Source organism: Berghia stephanieae, chromosome 6 (genome assembly GCF_034508935.2).
Source record: "Berghia stephanieae isolate SIO BIC M18660-M18661 chromosome 6, UCSD_Bste_1.3, whole genome shotgun sequence".
Lineage (NCBI taxonomy): Eukaryota > Metazoa > Mollusca > Gastropoda > Nudibranchia > Aeolidiidae > Berghia > Berghia stephanieae.
In genome coordinates, this window is record NC_088365.1 from 28,168,239 (window position 1) to 28,188,500 (window position 20,262).

General features: G+C 33.7%; 1 protein-coding gene across 2 annotated transcripts in view; it reads left to right on the forward strand.

Annotated features, from left to right (window-relative positions):
* Positions 1–10,112, forward strand: part of LOC144974784 (PX domain-containing protein kinase-like protein) — a 30,861-nt gene extending 20,749 nt beyond the window's left edge. The window contains exon 14 of one of the 2 annotated variants that reach the window (XM_078918041.1): positions 7,631–10,112. In XM_078918041.1, coding sequence (XP_078774167.1) covers positions 7,631–7,848 — 218 coding nt within the window. In that variant the 3' untranslated portion in view covers positions 7,849–10,112. The remainder of the gene's footprint in view (positions 1–7,630) is intronic. The other variant, XM_078918042.1, reaches the window with a different exon arrangement.
* The last annotated feature ends 10,150 nt before the right edge of the window (positions 10,113–20,262 follow it).

Below are 20,262 nucleotides of genomic sequence, written 5' to 3' on the forward strand. Positions count from 1 at the left end.
CAATGTGAAATTGAATGTAAACTCATAGCTGCCAACCGTTCCGTTAAAAACGGATTTGTTCCGTATTTGACTTCCTGAGTCCGTAAGTCCTTATTTTTAGCTTAAAATCCGTATTTTGTAATTTTTGACTAATTTGTGGTAAAAAAGCCATGTGAGCCTAATGAATTATTATTATTGATCCATTATTATTACTATTACTACTACTATTATTGTTATTATTATTATCATTATTATTGGTGTCCAGTGAGAGCATAATCTCCATTTGTGTAGCTCTTTAATTTGAATTATGCCTCTATCATAAATGATTTTCAACAATTAAAAAAGTTCCATTCGTTTATATGACGCCTGTATTCTACTCAAACCTTTCATAATGTATTGGAGATTTGCATAGAATATGGATGTTAGCCTCGATATACTTTGAATATTCTAAGACAGTATTGATACTTTCACTATTTGTTACAAATAGTATTTTAATTAAGAATAAAATTAAATCCACCTCTTTGATTGGAAGGTATTCAATCAGAAAATCAATTGCTTATATTGATTAAGCATGACAATGATTATTTCCCTTTATTAATTTATGAAATATATAAATTTAATCCCTTTAAAAACATCTTCATCTGATTTTAATTAATTTTTTTTCAAGCAAGCTTTTGTAACGGTTTAGGTTAAAAAAAAATAAGTATACATTTTTAGGTGTGTTTATCTTGTCAAATTAAAGAAGTAGGAATTCTCTAATATTTAGAGGTACATTTTACTATAACTACTATTATAGTATACTACTTAAAGACCATTATGTTGCATGAAAGAAAACATATATGCAATCGTCTACTTTTTATCTGAACTCACCTAATTTTTACCCCAAAACGCCCTCTCAAGTGATGTACCAGGTTGGCAGTTATGCATTTCTAACCATCTTAAGTTATTTCATTTATTTTACAATTGTGCTTCTTGTGTATTGGTCCTTCTCAAAGTTGAGGCAGTTGAATTCTTTCTTTATATTGTCTGTTCTGAAATTTTGATCTCATTGTGGAAAGTGTCATTTTAACGATTCAAATGTGCTGGTACTAAACCCAATAATTTAGCAACATTTGGACTGGCCTCTGTTATCTCAATCTTGTTAGTGTTAGTAATAGTAATTAAAAAGGCTGACTTTTATATGTTGCGATTCGATGAAGGGGGGGGGGGGGCTTCGGGGGCGGCACACGTCGTCCCCTCATCCCGGGCCAAATGAGCGTTCCTTATTTTATTTTTGAAAAGTTGGCAGCTATGTAAACTTCAATTTAATATATGAAAACAGATAAAGTGGACGTTTTGGGTTTCCCCTTTATCAACAAAACAGGATGAATGAAACACTGCAGACGAATGAGATAATGTGGGAGTGGCGTTGTTAAGACAGAACAATGCCTCTACCACATTATCTCATTCGTCCGTAGATAAAGGGGAAACCTGAAACGTCCACATTATTTATTTTTGTATATTAAATTGAAGCTTACATTATCATTCAATTTCACATTGTTATTTATTTCTTTGAGCTTCAAGCAGCAACATTTACACAACTTTTAACAGGGATGTGAAATTTCTTTCAAATCAGAATTAATTTGCTTCATTATTCAACCGATGAAAAGCAACAAACCTGACCATTTTATTACATCATGTCTTATCATATCATATCGTATCAATAATAGGGCTTTAACTCACTCAATCATAGAGATTTTTGCTACTTTTCAAAATTAGAAAAAAATGTATTAAAAAATGAGCATGTACATAGATAGTTTTATTCAGCTATCATTAAAATGTAAAAACTAAAAGCATTAGCTTTGATACTACGCCTATAGTTGGTCTCAGAAAAATGTAATAAATAGACATGGGGTAAAAGTAATCTGGGTAAACTACGGATATAGTCGGTGTTAGGGTTGAGTGAGTTAACTTTCTCCTTACCGACTATTTTCAAGCTTTTTTACTGAAATACTATACTGATCCAACACACACACACAAAAATAAATTTAATAACTCATTTTCAAAAGCAAAAAGAGCACATTCTACATAATATTGTTGAGCAAAACAAGCTTTACAAAATAGCATTAAATATTTGTTAATTTAACAAAGGGTTTTCTTAGAAATTTTTGTGATTTCTAAAACAAATCTGACCTAGAAAAATGTTGTTTGCATCGTAACTAATGTGACGATTTTCATACGGTTGGTAAGGAAAGGGTTAAAATGGACCAGGTGTTCCTTAAATGCTCTTAAAACACAAGTAACAATATATTGGACATGATCCCAGCCCTCTCATTGGAAAACCTTATCATTTCTTAGTGAATACGTAATCGTTGAATAATGCTTTGAACGAGTTGAATAAAGATTTTATTCAACGATTGCAGAATATTTTCGCACATTTTATTGGTGTGAAATAAGGTGTAAAAGACAGCTGATTGGTAATTATAAATAATCTTTTAGTGCACATGAATACAAATCCAACGTTTTTAGTTTTGGGTCAAATTGTCATTCAAGCAGAAGGAGAAAGCCACAAATTATGGTAAATAGAAGTAATAATACCATACCATTTGGTTACAAAATATCTAATAATCTTACTTGGAGAGGTGGAATAGACATATTCTTCCATTTCTTTGTATTTATTAAACTCATGTATTTTTTATTGTGCAATAACACATACTCGCAAGATCATTGTGTTATCGGGCATGATAAAAATAACTCGTTAAATAAATACAAAGAAATGAAAGAATCGTATATTACACATTGCATATTCTTTGAGATAAAAGATATTAGAAAGGGGGGAAATCAGATAGAAGTAAAGATGAAAATGTGAAAATAAAATATTTTTTTGTTATAGACATAAAATTATGAATGCAGAGTTGTAAAGAGTTAATACATTCCTTGGAATTATTAGATATGAAGGTTAATTCCAATAACCATGAAATAATTACCCAAACCCTATCCCCATAGGGATTTCTCCAAAGGGTGCATACATCATTATCTTTTTCTGTCCTTCCTTTTCTTTGCTACCTTAGCTTTCATATAAAACATATAATATTTATTATTACAATTTCATTTACAGCCGATTGGTTTTGGACTTCTTTTCATTCATAATTCTAACTCATGTCTTGGTGGTGGTGGTGCTTGATTTACTCTTGTACATGTATCTGATTCCAGTAAATTCCTTTGTTTAGTATGTTTTGTTGTTTTTCATTTGTTTGTTGTTATTGTTTTATAATAATTTTTTTTGTCGTTCTTTTTCCATGTGTTCCTTAATTTTGTTCTATTTCTATTTTGTTTCTATCGTTTAAGAAAATAAATTTTGTTTTTATTTATTTATTTTGATTTTTTGTATATATTTTATTTTTAATTACTTTAAAACGTCCCTACTCAATTCCTGAATTAATACCCATGATTCCAGCATATATCTCAGACATTAACAAGTTGCGTATTGCTCCATGGGTGAGATGCATGTCTATTGCAAATGAGTTTCTGTCAGATCTATTAACTCAGCTGCCCATTCGCTGCTGGACGGTCAGGATGGAAGGAGGAGGGGGCAGGGTGTTAAAAAAAGTTTTGATGACACCCAAGATCGATTCTAGCCCTTTCGCTTGTGGGGCCAGTGTTCGACAACTAAGCTCTTGGATCTCCTTCCCAGAAAAGATTACTGTCATTTTTGTGTGGCTACAGTTCCAAAGTTTCAACGTATTGCTTTGTACACATATTATTGTGCAGAGCTTATCAGAGCTTTTGTTAATATCAAGAGCAGGAGTGGCCCTATCTCACCCCACTTTGCAAGATTTGTTAATGAATTTTAAGTGATATTAATCCTACTAAATAATAAATTCTTTGAAATCTTCTTTTCAGTGATATGCATTGTTTATCATATAACTATCCATTTAATTATGTTTAGAACTTTGTTGTTGTTAGGGTGCAGTGTGGCTCAGCGGTACGGTCTTTGCTTTGTACCAAGTTCGATAACCTGCTGCTGCACTGTGTGGCCTGGAGCAAGTCACCTTGCCCTAGCTCAATTTGCGGCACTGTGCTGCAGCTGACACCTAGGTTATTCCAGTCTTCCCTTGGAAAAGACTCTAGAGACAAATTTTGCCCATGGGATAAATATTATTAGACTTTGAATTAGATGTAGCCATTATTTTTAATTAGATTTTTTTTTTCAAATATAGCCAAGATCTTTTTCTCTTTCAGTAAATTGAAAAATTACACATATTCCTCCCCCTTTTCATAAAACATTTTGTCTGACAAGGATATCAAGAAAGTACATTGTCGAGAATGATGGAGGTTAATGAACATTTTGAAATGTCATTTTTTAAAATATATATAGACTGTGGAGTAAATGCCTGAAGTCTGTGCTTTTCATGTGGATCTGGGATCGAATATTTACAATTTATATTTAGATATGAAAACTAGTAAGAATAAACATTATTCTTTAGTTTGTGTGCCTATCTGAGAACAGAATGGATTAAACGCAAACTAGAGCTCCACATGTTTTGTGTTGTCCTGATAGCTCAGTTGGCAGGACACTCGCTTCACGTGCAAAGGGACTGAGATCAATCCCGATAGCAGTCAGAATTTGTTTTCTGACCCTCCTGTCCACCCAGTAGTGGAAAGTACTTTACAATACATTAGCATCTTGTCCAAAGGGTAGCAAGCAATAGTTATTATTGGTTTAAAGCTATGGAAACCAGGATAAACTCTGGCCCCATGGGCCTTATGACTTTGAATGACTGCCTTTTATTGTGTGGTTGTTCCAGTGCCATATGTGATGCATTTAAAACTTGTTATGTTGTCGTTACAGGTTTAAATAGATAGAAAGATACTGGTCTATGTAAAAAAATTAAAAAAAGCATTGAATGTTCCCGATGCTGTGTTGTATTTCTATGTCCATTCATTGAATGCATTGTTACATGTATATCTTTGGAAATATCATTTTACTGCATGTTTTGGGATCAGAATTTTTTATTTTTTTTACTTATTACGATACAAATTCGTGAAGGTAAGATGCTATCATCGTGCAATGCTGGTTATATAGATTAGTTTATTGGATATAGGTTGATAGGAAGATGGATTATGTTGTGAGTGGATAATTTTGTGTGTGTGTGTGTGTGTGTGTGAGAGAGAGTGTGTGTTTATGTATATACACATGTGTGTGTGTGTGTGTGTTTGTTTGTGCGTTAGTGAGGAAATTGATATGATGAGGAGAAGATAAGCCTGTGTGGTTTCCATTTTCTGCTTCTATTTTTTCCAGGGAATGGGGAGGGTGTTTTTTTAAATTTTTGTTTATTTTGTTTTGTTTTGTTCTATATGTGATACATAATCTCAAAACAGGACTGTGTCGGGATGGAATTGGAATTTAGAAGTTTAAGATGATAGAAAATACGAACTTTAAGTTTTTTCTAATGCATGAAAGTATATTTTTCTCTCCACCATACCAAATTGAACTTAACCTCAGGGTTCATATTTGTGGTTAGTAATTTCAATTTCCTGGCCATACTTCTTTGAGAGGGTTGGTCAGATATTAATTAAGTCGCCTGCAGTTATTTTGGTGTTGTATTTTTGTGAATGTGTGGTTATATTTATTTGTTGTTGCCTGCACGTCTATATCTGAAAAAGAAAACAAAAAAAAAAAAACAAACAAACGAAAAACTGCAGTTTAACTTCATATGTAAAATTGTGTTATTAGAAAGCTGATTGGTTTCTTCCATCTCTTTGATTAGTATATCCTGGATTGGGTTGGTGCTGTGTTTGTGTTTTGTTTTGGTTTGTTTTTTTAGAGTTTTTTGGTGGAGAGGAGGGGGGTTTTATAAACATTTTTGGAGTTTTTTTTCTTTGGATGGGTAGGGGAGTGTTTTATATGTTTTTATTAGTTGCATTTTTTTTTAATGTCACTGTTTTTTGGTGGTTTTTTTTTTTTAATTTTTTTTTTATTTATTTTGGTTTTTTTTAAATATGTTCGTCTCCTTTAAATTCCCTTTTTACATTATGAGGTGAATAGATTTTGAGGTCATCACCAATTTGATAGTCTTATGTCAATTTATTCTTTGGGCTTGACCCAGAAAAGGAAGTAATAGAAATGTGTCGCTGTATGATTTTTAAAAAAAAATTTTAATTGTAAAGAATCTTAAAACTATATGTTTATCATTGAAGACTACGCCTCATAAAGTAGAGTAAATGAACAAAATAAATAAATCCTGGTGATACCAAGCTACTAGAAGCTGTGGACTGTAAAAAGTAAGAAACAAAAATAAATATAACAGCTTCAAAAAATAACAAAATACCCAACATTTTGGGCTCAAAACCCTTCTTCAGCCAACAACAAAGAAAAAAAATAATAAAGACATAAATACATTACTAAATTTCAGAATGACGACAGAGAAATTTTGTAGGTCCTCTCTGTCGTCTATCTGGAATTGAGTAATGTATTTATGTCATTATTGTTTGATTGTTGTTGGATTATTGAAGAAGGATTTTGAGCCCGAAACAATCCGTTTTGGGTATTTTGTTCTTTTTTTAAGCTGTTATATTCAATTTTGTTTATTGCTTTTTACAGTCCACGGCTTCTAGCAGCCTAGTATCCCATGACTTGTTTACATTTCATATGATTTAGCATCGAGCACGCTTTGCATATAACATCATGCAGAACACTCCCCATCATAGTTTTTTTCTATTGTAACTGGTGTAACACAGATGCTATAGGAAATCACTGGCTTTAAGCTAGCCACACACTGCGATCAACTCAAAAATTTATTTGATTATTTTGATTGACAAATTATTTAATTTTTCTATTTCAATGCTTCGTTACATTTAGATTGATCTTTTTTCACACTTTTATTACAAATGATAGCCTGTTTTTTTTTTCAGAGTTAGATATTTCTATTTTCACTGGTCGATGTGATGACTCAAGCTTGGTGTGAAACAAAGAGGGATTCTCCTTGAACTTTTATATAGTGCGATATCCACTAAAGGTGCTCAAAGCACTTTACAGGGGGTACCTAGCCAACAGCAACATTTAACACGTAACATTGTAAAATTGTCCAACAGGTGTCATATCTCGTCCTACTTGTTTAGTGTCGTTGTTGGCTAGGGATCTGTTGTAAATCACTTTGAGAACATTAAGTGGACTTTTCACGATATAAATGCTCAAATTTGAGGAGGGTGGGGGGAGGGAGTGGATTAAGGTGTGCCACATGAATGCTGTTGCATTATATTAAATAAGTAAAAAAGTAGTTCTTCAGATCCATTACACTCTTGGGGTTGGACTTTGTCCCAGTTTCCATAGCGTGAAGCAGACAATAGACATTGCTTGCTACCTTTGGATGCTAGTCTGTATTGCAAAGAACTTTCCACCAGATCTAACAGACCAAGCTACCCAATCATTGCTGGGTGGACAGAGGGGTCAGAAAAAGAAATGTCAACTTGACCCAGGATGGATCTCGGTCACATTGCGTGTGAAGCGAGTGCTCTACCAACTGAACTATCGGGATCCCCGCACTTTATTTTATAAATCACACTTTTTGAAAAATAAAATATATTTTTATTGCATATCCCATTCATTGACACTCGTGTCATATACGTCTATGTATCTATATAAACATTTTTTTTATCATTTTATCCTCAGCATCTGCAGCACTGCCACCACCACCACCACCACCGCCTGGAGGGGCACCTCCCCCACCACCGCCTCCTGCATCAGCACCACCACCACCGCCTCCCCCTTCATCCGGGGGTGGGGGTGGTGGAAATGATCGAGGAGCCTTGCTGAGTTCCATCAGCAGTTTCTCCAAGACTGGACTCAAAGCCACTAAGACCAATGACCGTAGCGCTCCTAAAGTATAGATAGTATGAAGTTGACGTTACTCAGGTCTTTGTTATATTTTTTTTTGCCATTCGCGTTTATTAGTAATTCTCACAAAACTGTATTAACCAGACTATAAACGTTCAAGGTTACGCATAGTTTTGTGTGTTGGTCCGTTATATTTCCGGATGGCAATGTTGTGAGCTTCTTAGTTAAGTGCATACAATCTATAAGCAGTTTGCTTGTTTGTCTATTTTCCTATAAGATAAATTATGAATAGGGCAGAGAAGTCGTGACGTCAGACCTTCTTTTCTTCTGGTTCCAAACTCTTTGGAAGTGTGTATGTAAGCAGTTCATTGGAGGACTAATGTGTAGGTTATGTAATGAATCACACGGTGGCATAACTTTTAGTAGCAGGATGTATCGGCAGATTTTTAAGATTACAAGACGTAAAAGAGTGAGGATAGATGATCTTTATTGACAACCAGCATGTATTCAGACTAGAAAATAAGACACCATCACTCTCAAACCAGAAGATCAATAACACAAGGTATACGTTCAGTCCTATGGAAGAGTGGTTTTACACTTCCAATGAGATTGGAACCAGATTTTGACATTACACTTTTGTTCCCTATTGCAACAATTTAGTAGGTATCTTTAATAGCAGGATTGAAAGGGAGCATGAATGGAGCAGCTGTTCTATGAATTAGTTTACCATTGCCCCCATGGGAATTCTCCTCCCTATTCTTGGGAATTAGTTGAAAGATGCTAAATGAAAAAAGATAGATAAATATAGACTTTTATATTTTGCCAGCACCTCTACAAAATGAATGATTTTACAACTGCCCGTGAAAGCTGGAGTGAGATCCTATTGACGTGTACATATATGCTGGTCTGACATCCAAACCCACTTATGGGCCTAGTTTAACGTTGTATGGACAATATTTTGTGTCATTTTTTGAGATTTTCATAACAACAATGAGCCCATAAGGAATTGAGTTATCAGACCAGCATATAAATGCATGAGGATCCTGTTTTTCACTGCAGGTGTCCGTGTGGAATGCCGTACCGTAGAGCAGTTGTGAATCAGTTGATTTCTAGGTGCAAAGAGAGTATACCCTGTTTTCACCCATTGAAAGAGGGATCATTTTGATAGCCAAGGACGCCAATCTGGTAACCTATAACTTTTTCTCAAAGGGGAACTCCATTCCAGCTTTCGCAATGCAAAAATAAGAAAACTGCTTTAAAAAAAAAAAAAGAACAAATTAGTTAACACAGAACATTTCATCTCTTAACCCTTCTTCAGCCAACAACAAAAAACTGCTAAAACAGTAATACGTCTTGTATTCATTCATAGAGGAGAAAAATTTCCTTCACGTTTAGTCAATGTATGATTATTATCGTTGTTGCTTTCATGATTATTGTTGTCATTAATATTTCATTGTACTATGACTGGGTGGGGTTCCTGACCTCCCATAGTGGGCAGGGAGGTACATACTGTGTCTTCTATCCCCTTATAATGTTATCCAACATGCTTTCCGTCTTTGTCTTGGAATGAGATTACTTGGTTTTGTCCTGGCCCTGGCCGGAGTCCTAGCTGGGAGGGAAACAGTCAAATGCATAGTCATTGTTTTGGGAGATGATATTTTTTTCCTTGTAAATCATCTCTCTTTCATGTATTATTATATTTGTTATTTTGAATGTATAATGTAAGCTTTTGAGTGTATTCCTCTTTGTTGGATTTTGTGCTTGTGTCCGGATGAGACTTATAGGTGATCTCATAATAAGTACATTGGTGGTATGCTCTTGGAATCTACATCTGATCTCTATTTGTTCCCAGTTCCCCTATGTCTTACTTTTTCTTGGGTGCTTTAATTGTAATTCTATAACTTTTTACTATCCCATTTTCTTCCTTTTTACTGGCTCTGATATAATGTAATTGTGTTGCAAGTGCCGTAAAACCCTAAAAAACAAAACAAAAAATTGTACTATGAACTTTGTACATTTATGATTCATTCAATCATGAACAAATTTCAATAACTTCAGTATTCTATGATAGTAATTCTCAACTTAAGATTGCTGTATTGATATACTTTTTCCTTACATTCAAAGTTGTGTAAAACTGTCTGAATGATACAATGCAAGCTATGTGAGATTTTGTAGTTATAAATTATTGTATAAGGTATTCAAAGGATAATTCCTATGTTAAGACTTTAATAAGATAAGAAAGATAAGGACAACATGGATTTGACTTAAAATTTCACCGTTTGAAAAAAAAAAATTTAATAAAGAACATTTAAGCTGTTTTTGTTCATTTTAGCTCTTTTTGTTGTTGGCTGAAGAAGGGTAAATTTCCACTTTTAGTATTTTGTTCTTTTTTTTTCGAAGCTGTTGTACTCACTGTTTGTTAGATATTTTCAAAGGCAGTGGATATTACCGTCATTTCTATTGTTGATTGTAAATGAACTTTTAAAAAGTCGTATTTTTACTCATTTATTTGAAATTTTCCCCTTTGTCTCTTTTTATTATCATTTTCCCCAAGAAGTTTTGTGCTTTATCAATAGTTTTAATATTTTTATCTTTTAGTTTAACCAAATCATCCAAAGGCTTTCCTTTTTTTTGTTGGTTTTTTTTTTCTTGTATGTTTTTATTTTATTTGTTGTGTTTTTTGTTTGTTTGTTTGTTTTGTTGGGTTTTTTGGTTTTTAAAATTTTTTATTATATTTTCTTTTCTTTTATGGGTTAAAACGTAAAGGTTGTGGTGATGTTAGAGTTACAATTCTAGATAATTTCATTCTCAATAATTTGCATTGCATTTGGTGAAACATGAAGTAAGATGGATGATCCTCATTTTCTGTATATTATTATTATTATTATTATTATTATTATTATTATTTGTTTTATTGTTGTTATTATATGTTATTAATATCATAATTGTTGTTGTTATTTATAATTTTTATTATTTATTATTATTATTATTATTATTATTATTATTATTATTATTATTATTATTATTATTTATTATTATTATTATTTATTATTATTATTATTTTATTATTATTTTATTATTATTATTATTATTATTATTATTATTATTATTATTATTATTATTATTATTATTATTATTATTATAGACAAGTTAAAATTACAGCAGAACAAATACTTTTCGGTCTGTTTAAAAAAAAAAAACAACAACAAAAAAACAAAGTCAATTTTACGACTAGTCAGATTGAAGATTTGTAATTGTAAATAACAGTTATGAAATGTTGTCATAATTGCAACTTGATAACTCATTGATCATCCAGACCATCCATGTGCGTTGCATTGTATAATTAAATGCTTTTTAGATTTTGCATTTCACTCATTTTCAAGAGGGGCTCGATGTGAGCTATACTGCATTACAGCATCTATAATCCTGGCATATATAAGGCTTATCTAAAATATATCGTAAAACATTTATCTTATATTCTGTATGAAATATTTCAAAAGTGCCATTTGTCTAATTATAATAGCCATCTGCATTTGTGTTTCCCCCAACTTTCAATTTGTCAAATACTTTTCAGTAATTACTTCACAGGAAAAGTAGAGAATGGTGGGGGATGCCTGAACCCTGGGGTTGTGAAAATACTAATGAAAGAGTGATAATGGAGAGGCTTCGATAGGGAGCAATAGAGACAATGGACGTTTTGGGTACAAACCCTTCATCAGCACAACAATAAACAAATGAACATTTCTTTCAATTGTTTTCCACGTTCATTTGTTTATTGTTGTGCTGACGAAGGGTTTGTAACCGAAACGTCCATTGTCCGTATTGTTCCCAATCTCCATTATCACTCTTTCATTAGTAACTACTTCATCGCCATCATGGGGGTTATTAAGTTTGAGAAGCAAAAAGGTACTTGTTGTATCTTCTGTCCCTCTGTTTCTGTTTTCCAATTGCTTTCTGTCTTAGTCTTGGAACGATATTACTTGGTTTTGTCCTGACTCTGGCTAGAGTCCTTGGCTGGGAGGGAAACAGTCAAATGTATAGTTATAGTTTTAGGAGATGATATTTTTTTCCATGTAAATCATTTCTTTGTTATGTACCGTAATTTTTTTTTTTTTTTAACTTATGATTTGTAGACATTTGAGTGAATTCCTCGTTGTGGGATCTTGTGCTTGTGTCCGGGTGAGACTTGTAGGTGATCTCAAACTAAATACACTGATAGTATGCTCTTGGAATCTACATCTGTTCCCTTTTTAACCATTTCCCCTTTGTCTTACTTTTCCCTCACGTCCTTTTAATTGTACATCTAGAATGTTTTAACTAACCAATTTTCTTCCTTTTTACTGGCGCAATATGACTCAAATGTGTTGCAAGCCCCGTAAAACCCTTAATAACAAATAATCAAAACCAAACAGCAATATGCCATCATCCTATATGTATTCTTTACCCATTCTTTCAAATGTTTGTACAGCTTAAAAACTATCCTTATTATTTTAAGACTCTCTCCCATAACTGAAAACCACTGGGTGGGGATACTGACCTCCCATAGCGGGCAGGGAGGTACATACTGTGTCTTCTATCCCCTTATATCTGTTATCCAACATGCTTTCTGTCTTTGTCTCGGAATGAGATTACTTGGTTTTGTCCTGGCACTGGCCTGAATCCTAGCTGGGAGGGAAACAGTCAAATGCATAGTTATTGTTTTGGGAGATGATATTTTTTTCCTTGTAAATCATCTCTCTGTTATGTATTATTATTTTTATTTTGAATGTATAATGTAAGCATTTGAGTGTATTCCTCTTTGTTGGATTTTGTGCTTGTGTCTGGATGAGACTTGTAGGTGATTTCAAACTAAGTACATTGGTGGTATGCTCTTGGAATCTACATCTGATCCCTATTTGTTCTCAATTCCCCTTTGTCTTACTTTTTCTTGGGTGCTTTAATTGTAATTCTAGAACTTTTTACTATCCCATTTTCTTCCTTTTTACTGGCACTGATATAACCTAAATGTGTTGCAAGCGCCGTAAAACCCTTAAAAACAAACAAAACAAACAACTGAAAACCAGAGGTAGTTTTGTGATGAAGATAGTATGGGACAGCATGGTTCAGCAGTACGGTCTTTGCGTCATACTTGAAAGGTACCGAGCTTGAATACCCGCTACATTGTTGTGTGGCCTTGAGCAAGTCACCTTGCCCTAGCTCAGATGACAGCGCTGCACTGCGGCTGATGCCTGGGTTATTCCAGTCTTCCCTTGGAATAGACCTAGAGACAAATTTCCCATATGGGATGAATAAAGGGAATTTGATTTATTTATTTTTAATATACCCAATTAATTGAAGAGTAGTTTTCCAAAATTAGTTAAATAACAATGTGAAATTGAATGTAACTGGGTGGGGTTCCTGACCTCCCATAGTGGGCAGGGAGGTACTTGCTGTGTCTTCTATCCCCTGGTATCTGTTTTCCAATTGCTTTCTGTCTTTGTATTGGAATGAGATTACTTAGTTTTGTCCTGACCCTGGCTGGAATCCTTGGATGGGAGGAAAACAGTCGAATGTATACTTTTAGTTTTGAGGGATGATATTTTTTATCTTGTAAATCATCTCTCTGTTATGCTCTGTATTATGTTTTGTTATGTTAAGTTTTGTTTATGTTATTTATGATTTGTAAACATTTGAGTGTATCCCTCTTAGTGGGGGCCTGTGCTTGTGTCTGGATGAGACTTTTCGGAGATCTCAAACTAAGTACTTTGATAGTGTGCTCTTGGATTCTACATCTGTTTCCTATTTGAACCAATCCCACCTTGTCTTACCTTTTCTTTGGTGCTCTAATGGTAATTCTAGAACTTTTACAATCGCATTTTCTTCCTTTTTTACTGGCACTTTATGTATTGCAAGATCTGTAAAACCCTTTAAAACAAACAAAACAAATTGATTGTAAGCTTCAATTTAATATACGAAAACAAATAAAATGAAAGTTTCGGACTATAGACAAATGAGATAATGTGGTAGATAATGAGATAATGTGGCCACTACCACATTATCTCTTTCTTCTGCAGTGTTTCATTCATCCTGTTTTGTTGATAAATGGGGAAACCTGAAATGTCGATTTTATCTGTTTTCATATTTTAAATTGAAGCTTACATTTACATTCAATTTCACATTGTTGTTTATTTCTTCGAGCTTCGAGCAGCAACATTACAAAACTAGTTAATTAATTTTTTCCACTTTTTGATATTTTCCCTCCATGAGCTTAAATCGAATCCTAAACTTTATTTTAAGATCAATTGACACAAGAATTTCCTCAAATGGATACAAGTTTGACATTAAATTTACAATAAAATAATAAGACTCAAATAGAGAACCAAAGGGAAAATATTCTCTAAACAAACAAACTTGAGCTTTTATATAGCGCAATATCCACTTAATGTGCTCAAAGCACTTTCCAAGGGGTCCCTAACTAAGAGCAACATTTAACATGTTGAACGAGACGTGACGCCTGTTAGGCGATATTACAATTACAAGATCATAAAAATTGAATTAACGAGTTTTGGAATACCACTCGTCAACTGTTGTACTTGGGAAATAACTTAGAAAATATTGAAAATGTCGAAATATACACATGAATTTATTCAATTAGATGTGACATTTTATTTTATTTTTTGTGAAATTTTGCTGTGGCATTATACCTTAATTTGAACAACGAAGCAAGTGAAAGCTAAATTTAAAAGTAGCATAATCGTGAAAAACATATTTGATTTAGTTGTTTTTAAAACTGATTTATAGTATTACTGATATCTACTTTCTTTTTGTTTTTGTGTGAGGTATCTTTAGAAATGTATCTTGTCAAAGTGATACCAAGTTGCTAGAAGGGTGGACTGTAAAAAGTAACGAATAAAAATGAATATAACAGCATCATAAAAGAACAAAATACCAAATACAGAATGTCTCTGGCTCAAAATCCTTTTTACAGCCAACAACAAATAAACAATAAAACATAAATACATTACTAAATACCAGATTGATAACAGAGAAATTACCAAATCTGGAATTTACTAATGTCTTCATGCTGGGTGGGGATCCTGACCTCCCATAGCGGGCAGGGAGGTACATACTGTGTCTTCTATCCCCTTATATCTGTTTTCCAACATGCTTTCTGTCTTTGTCTTGGAATGAGATTACTTGGTTTTGTCCCGGCCCTGGCCGGATCCCTGGCTGGGAGGGAAACAGTCAAATGCATAGTTATTGTTTTGGGAGATGATCTTTTTTTCCTTGTAAATCATCTCTCTGTTATACATTGTATTATGTTTAGTTTGCATATTATATTATATAATTTGTAAACATTTGAGTGTATTCCTCTTAGTTCGGGCATGTGCTTGTGTCTGGATGAGACTTTTAGGTGATCTCAAACTAAGTACTTTGACGGTGTGCTCTTGGAATCTACATCTGTTCCCTATTTGAACCAATTCCCCTTTGTCTCACCTTTTCTTTGGTGCTTTAATTGTAATTCTAGAACTTTTTACTATCCCATTTTCTTCCTTTTTACTGGCGCTTATATGACCTTGATGTGTTGCAAGCGCCGTAAAACCCTTAAAAACAAACAAACTATGTCTTCATGTTTTTATTGTTTTTCTTTGTTGTTGGCCGAAGAAGGATTTTGAGCCTGAAATGTTCTGTGTTTGGTATTTGGTTCTTTTATGAAGCTGTTATATTCATTTTTGTTTATTTAAGAAATTTATCTCGCTGTGTATTGGGTAATTTCAAAATCTTTTTTCATTTTAATTTATTTTATACTCAAAAACCTATCAACTCTTTGTCCTTATAATACATTCTTTCCAGTTTTGAAAAGTAGCAAAAGTCTCTCGAATTGAGTGAGTTAACGTCAGTATGTTGACATCTTACAACGTTGTTCAAATCATTTAAACTCCACAGAAGGTTGGTTTTTGATTGGCCTCTTTTCATGGATTTTTATATTTTTTTATTTTTTTTAAATTATTATTATCTGATTTATCATTATTATTTTTATTATTTTCAATATTTAATGATACGAAATAGATATGTCAAACATTATCAATTTATTCTTACTTTACATTACAGTAACAAATCATGTGAACAAAGTATTAGGTTTTTCATTGTTTTAGATTTTTCGGTGTCTTTTTTTTTTGTTATTAAACTATTTATTTTACAAATAATGAATTAAGGTAGGATGATTGCAAGAGTTCTGGTTTAAGAACAATGTACACTTATTTGCAGGTCTGATAATACAAATAGTGACCCATCGTCTCAAAACAGTTTTATGTCGGGATGATCCAGATGTTAAAAAGTCAAATTAAAGCCACTGGGTGGGATTCCTAGCCTCCCATAGTGGACAGGAGGCACTTACTGTCTGACCTCCCATAGTGGACATGGAGGCACTTATTGTGTCCTTTCATTCCCCCTATATCTGTTTTCCAACATGCTTTCTGTCTTTGTCTTGGGATGAGATTACTTGGTTTTGTCCTGGCCCTTGACTGGGAGTGAAACACTCAAATGTATAATTAAGACTTTTGAGAGATGATATTTTTTGTCTTGTAAATCATCTCTCTGTTATGCACTGTATTATGTTTAGTTTACATATTATCTATGATTTGTAAACATTTGAGTGTATTCCTCTTCGTGGGGACCTGTGTTTGTGTCTTGATGAGACTTTTAGGTAATCTCAAATTAAGTACTTTGATAGTGTGCTCTTGGAATCTACATCTGTTTCCTTTTTGAAATATTTCCCCTTTGTCTTACTTTTTCTTGGATGATTTATTTGTTATTATATAACATTTTACTATCCCATTTTCATCCTTTTTCCTGGCGCTGATATGACCTTAATGTGTTGCAAGCGCCATAAAACCCTTAAAAACAAACAAAAACAAATTAAAGCCAAATGATCAAAAATATTAAATTTTGTTGGGCTTTTTTATGGTTCTAAAATGCTTTAAACAATTTCACCAATAAGTCATATAAATAAACCCCAAGACTGATATTTTTGGTTATAAATTTCAGCACCTTAGCCATCCCAACATAATAATTCTACCTTTAGGAGGCGATGGGTGACATTTATTGTTACGGGCCCAGCAAAAAAAAAAATATTGTCCATAACAGCAATGTTAAATCAAGCCCATAATTGCGTTCAGTTATCAGACCTGGCAATATGTACACAACGTTTTAGAACCAATAATTACATGGCTCCCGATTGCCATTGACGACCTTACACATTGTGTTTTACCGTTTTAATATTGACTCGCCACTTTTTGTTGATTCACATTTTTATTCCCGTTCCTATTTATAGAATGTTACGTCATTCATTGCCATGTTAACCCATAAGGTCAAATTATTATTGACAATAATAAAGCAATCCCTCCATGTCATATATTCAAATGAATAAAGATTCATATTATTTGTATCTGTCGTGTCTGACTCTCGTTATTTATTTATTTATTTATGGGTGGGGTTCCTGGCCTCCCATAGTCCTGGGTGGGGATCCTGACCTCCCATAGTGGGCAGGGAGGTACATACTGTGTCTTCTATCCCCTTATATCTGTTTTCCAACATGCTTTGTGTCCTTGTCTTGGAATGAGGTTACTTGGTTTTGTCCTGGCCCTGGCCGGAGTCCTAGCTGGGAGGGAAACAGTCAAATGCATAGTTATTGTTTTGGGAGATGATATTTTTTTCCTTGTAAATCATCTCTCTGTTATGTATTATTATATTTGTCATTTTAATGTGTAGTGTAAGCATTTGAGTGTGTTCCTCTTTGTTGGATTTTGTGCTTGTGTCCAGATGAGACTTATACTTATAGGTGATCTCAAACTAAGTACATGATAGTGTGCTCTTGGAATCTACATCTGATCCCTATTTGTTCCCAGTTCCCCTATGTCTTACTTTTTCTTGGGTGCTTTAATTGTAATTCTATAACTCTTTACTATCCCATTTTCTTCCTTTTTACTGGCGCTGATAAGATAACCTAAATGTGTTGCAAGCGCCGTAAAACCCCTTAAACCTCCCATAGTGGGCAGGGAGGTACTTACTGTGTCTTCTATCCCCCTATATGTTTTCCAACTTGCTTTCTGTCTTTGTCTTGGAATGAGATTACTTGGTTTTGTCCTTGCCCTGGCCGGATACCCCCCTGGCTGAGAGGGAAACAGTCAAATGTACAGTTAGTTATGGGAGATGAAAATTCTTCCTTGTATAGCATCTCTGTTATGCACTATATTATGATTGTTTACGTATTATATATAATTTGTAAACATTTGAGTGTATTCCTCTTAGTGGGGACCTGTGCTTGTGTCTGGATGAGACTTTTAAGTGATCTCAAACTTAAGTACTTTGATAGTGTGCTCTTGGAATATACATCTGTTCCCTTTTTGAACCAATTCCCCATTGTCTTTACCTTTTCTTGGGTGCTTTAATTGTAATTCTAGAACTTTTTACTTTCACATATTCTTCCTTTTTTGCTGGCGCTGATATGACCTTAATGTGTTGCAAGCGCCGTAAAACCCTTAAAAACAAAAGAAAAACATTTATTTATTTATATATTTATTCATTTAGTCACTCATTCATTCATTCATTTATTTATTTATTTTTGTTTGTTTGTTTACTTTTTGGGGGTTTTCTGATAATAATAATAATAACAATAATAATGATAATTATATTAATAATGATAATAATAATAATGATAATAATGATGATGATAATAATAATAATAATAATAATGATAATGATGCTAATAATAATATTAAATCCAAGGCTACTCCAGAGTGTTGTGCCTGCCAAATTTTAATATGATGTTAAATAGTTTAATTTTTGGACAGTTTGAATCTTAGGTGGGGTTCCTAACCTCCCATAGTGGGCAGGGAGGTACTTATTGTGTCTTCTATCCCCCTACATCTGTTTTCCAACTTGCTTTCAGTCCTTGTCTTGGAATAAGAATACTTGGTTTTGTCCTGGCCCTGGTCGGATGTCCTTTCTTGAGAGGGAAACAGTCGAATGTATAGATAGTTATGGAAGATGATATTTTTTGTCTTGTAAATCATCTCTCTGTAATGAAATGTATTGTTTTGTTCCTACATATCATATGATTTGTAAACATCTGAGTGTATTCCTCTTAGTGGCTGGGTGGGGTTCCTGACCTCCCACAGTGGATAGGGAGGTACATACTGTGTCTTCTATCCCCTTATGATATATGTTTTCCAATATGCTTTCTGTCTTTGTCTTGGAATGAGATTACTTGGTTTTGTCCTGGGCCTAGCTGGGAGGGAAACACTCAAATGCATAGATATTGTTTTGGGAGATGTTTTTTCCTTGTAAATCATCGTTCTGTTATGTATTATTATATTTGTTATTTTTAATGTAAAATGTAAGCATTTGAGTGTATTCCTTTTTGTTGGGGTTTTGTGCTTGTGTCCGGATGAGACTTATAGGTGATCTCAAACTAAGTACATGGGTGGTTTGCTCGTGAAATCTACATCTGATCCCTATTTGTTCCTAGTTCCCCTTCGTCTTACTTTTTCTTGGGTGCTTTAATTGTAATTCTAGAACTTTTTACTACCCCATTTTCTTCCTTTTTACTGGCGCTGATATAACATAAATGTGTTGCAAGCGCCGTAAAACCCCTTAAAAACAAACAACAAAACATGCTCTTATTGGGGACCTGTGCTTGTGTCTGGATGAAACTTTTAGGTGATCTCAAACTAACTACTTTGATTGTGTGCTTTTGGATTTGGAATCCACATCTGTTCCCTATTTGAACCAATTCCCCTTTGTCTTCCCTTTTCTTGGATGCTTTGGTTTTTTAGAACTTTTTACTATCTTCCTTTTTACTGGCGCTGATATGACCTTAATGTGCTGCAAGCGCCCTAAAACCCTTAAAAACAAAACATAGTTTGAATTGACAATATGTTGCGCCATTTAAAAAAAAAAAAATCCAATACAACAAAGAGTCTGTAATTAATTGGGTTATCAGACCTGCAAAGAAGTGCTCGTAGGTCGATAGCCTATGCTCCAGTCGGAGTGAAGGGCCTAAGTAAGTAAGTATGACATTAGATACATTGTGACCTATCACCTCGAAACGGTATCATGTCGGGAAAACAAGGTTCCAATAATGGAATATAAAGGTATAACGGAGACTAAAATGAAAATAATATGGAGACGAAATTTCGGGGTTTCCCTCCGTATGTGGGTGTTCAATGTCAAGTCGGTAAACATGGCATTTGTGTGTTTAAATAAAATACAATTTCTACCCGCTATCTATATTTATATCAATCGTACAAATACACAAACAGTTGATCATTTAGAGAATTGAGTGAGACGAAATCACTCATTTGAATTTAGAAAGCTGCGAAAACCCGTGCCAAATTTCAATTCCTATTACATATTATAAACATTTGAGCGAGAGGACGTTTACCGACTTGACACGACCAGACATAGATACCCATCGTCTGTTATTA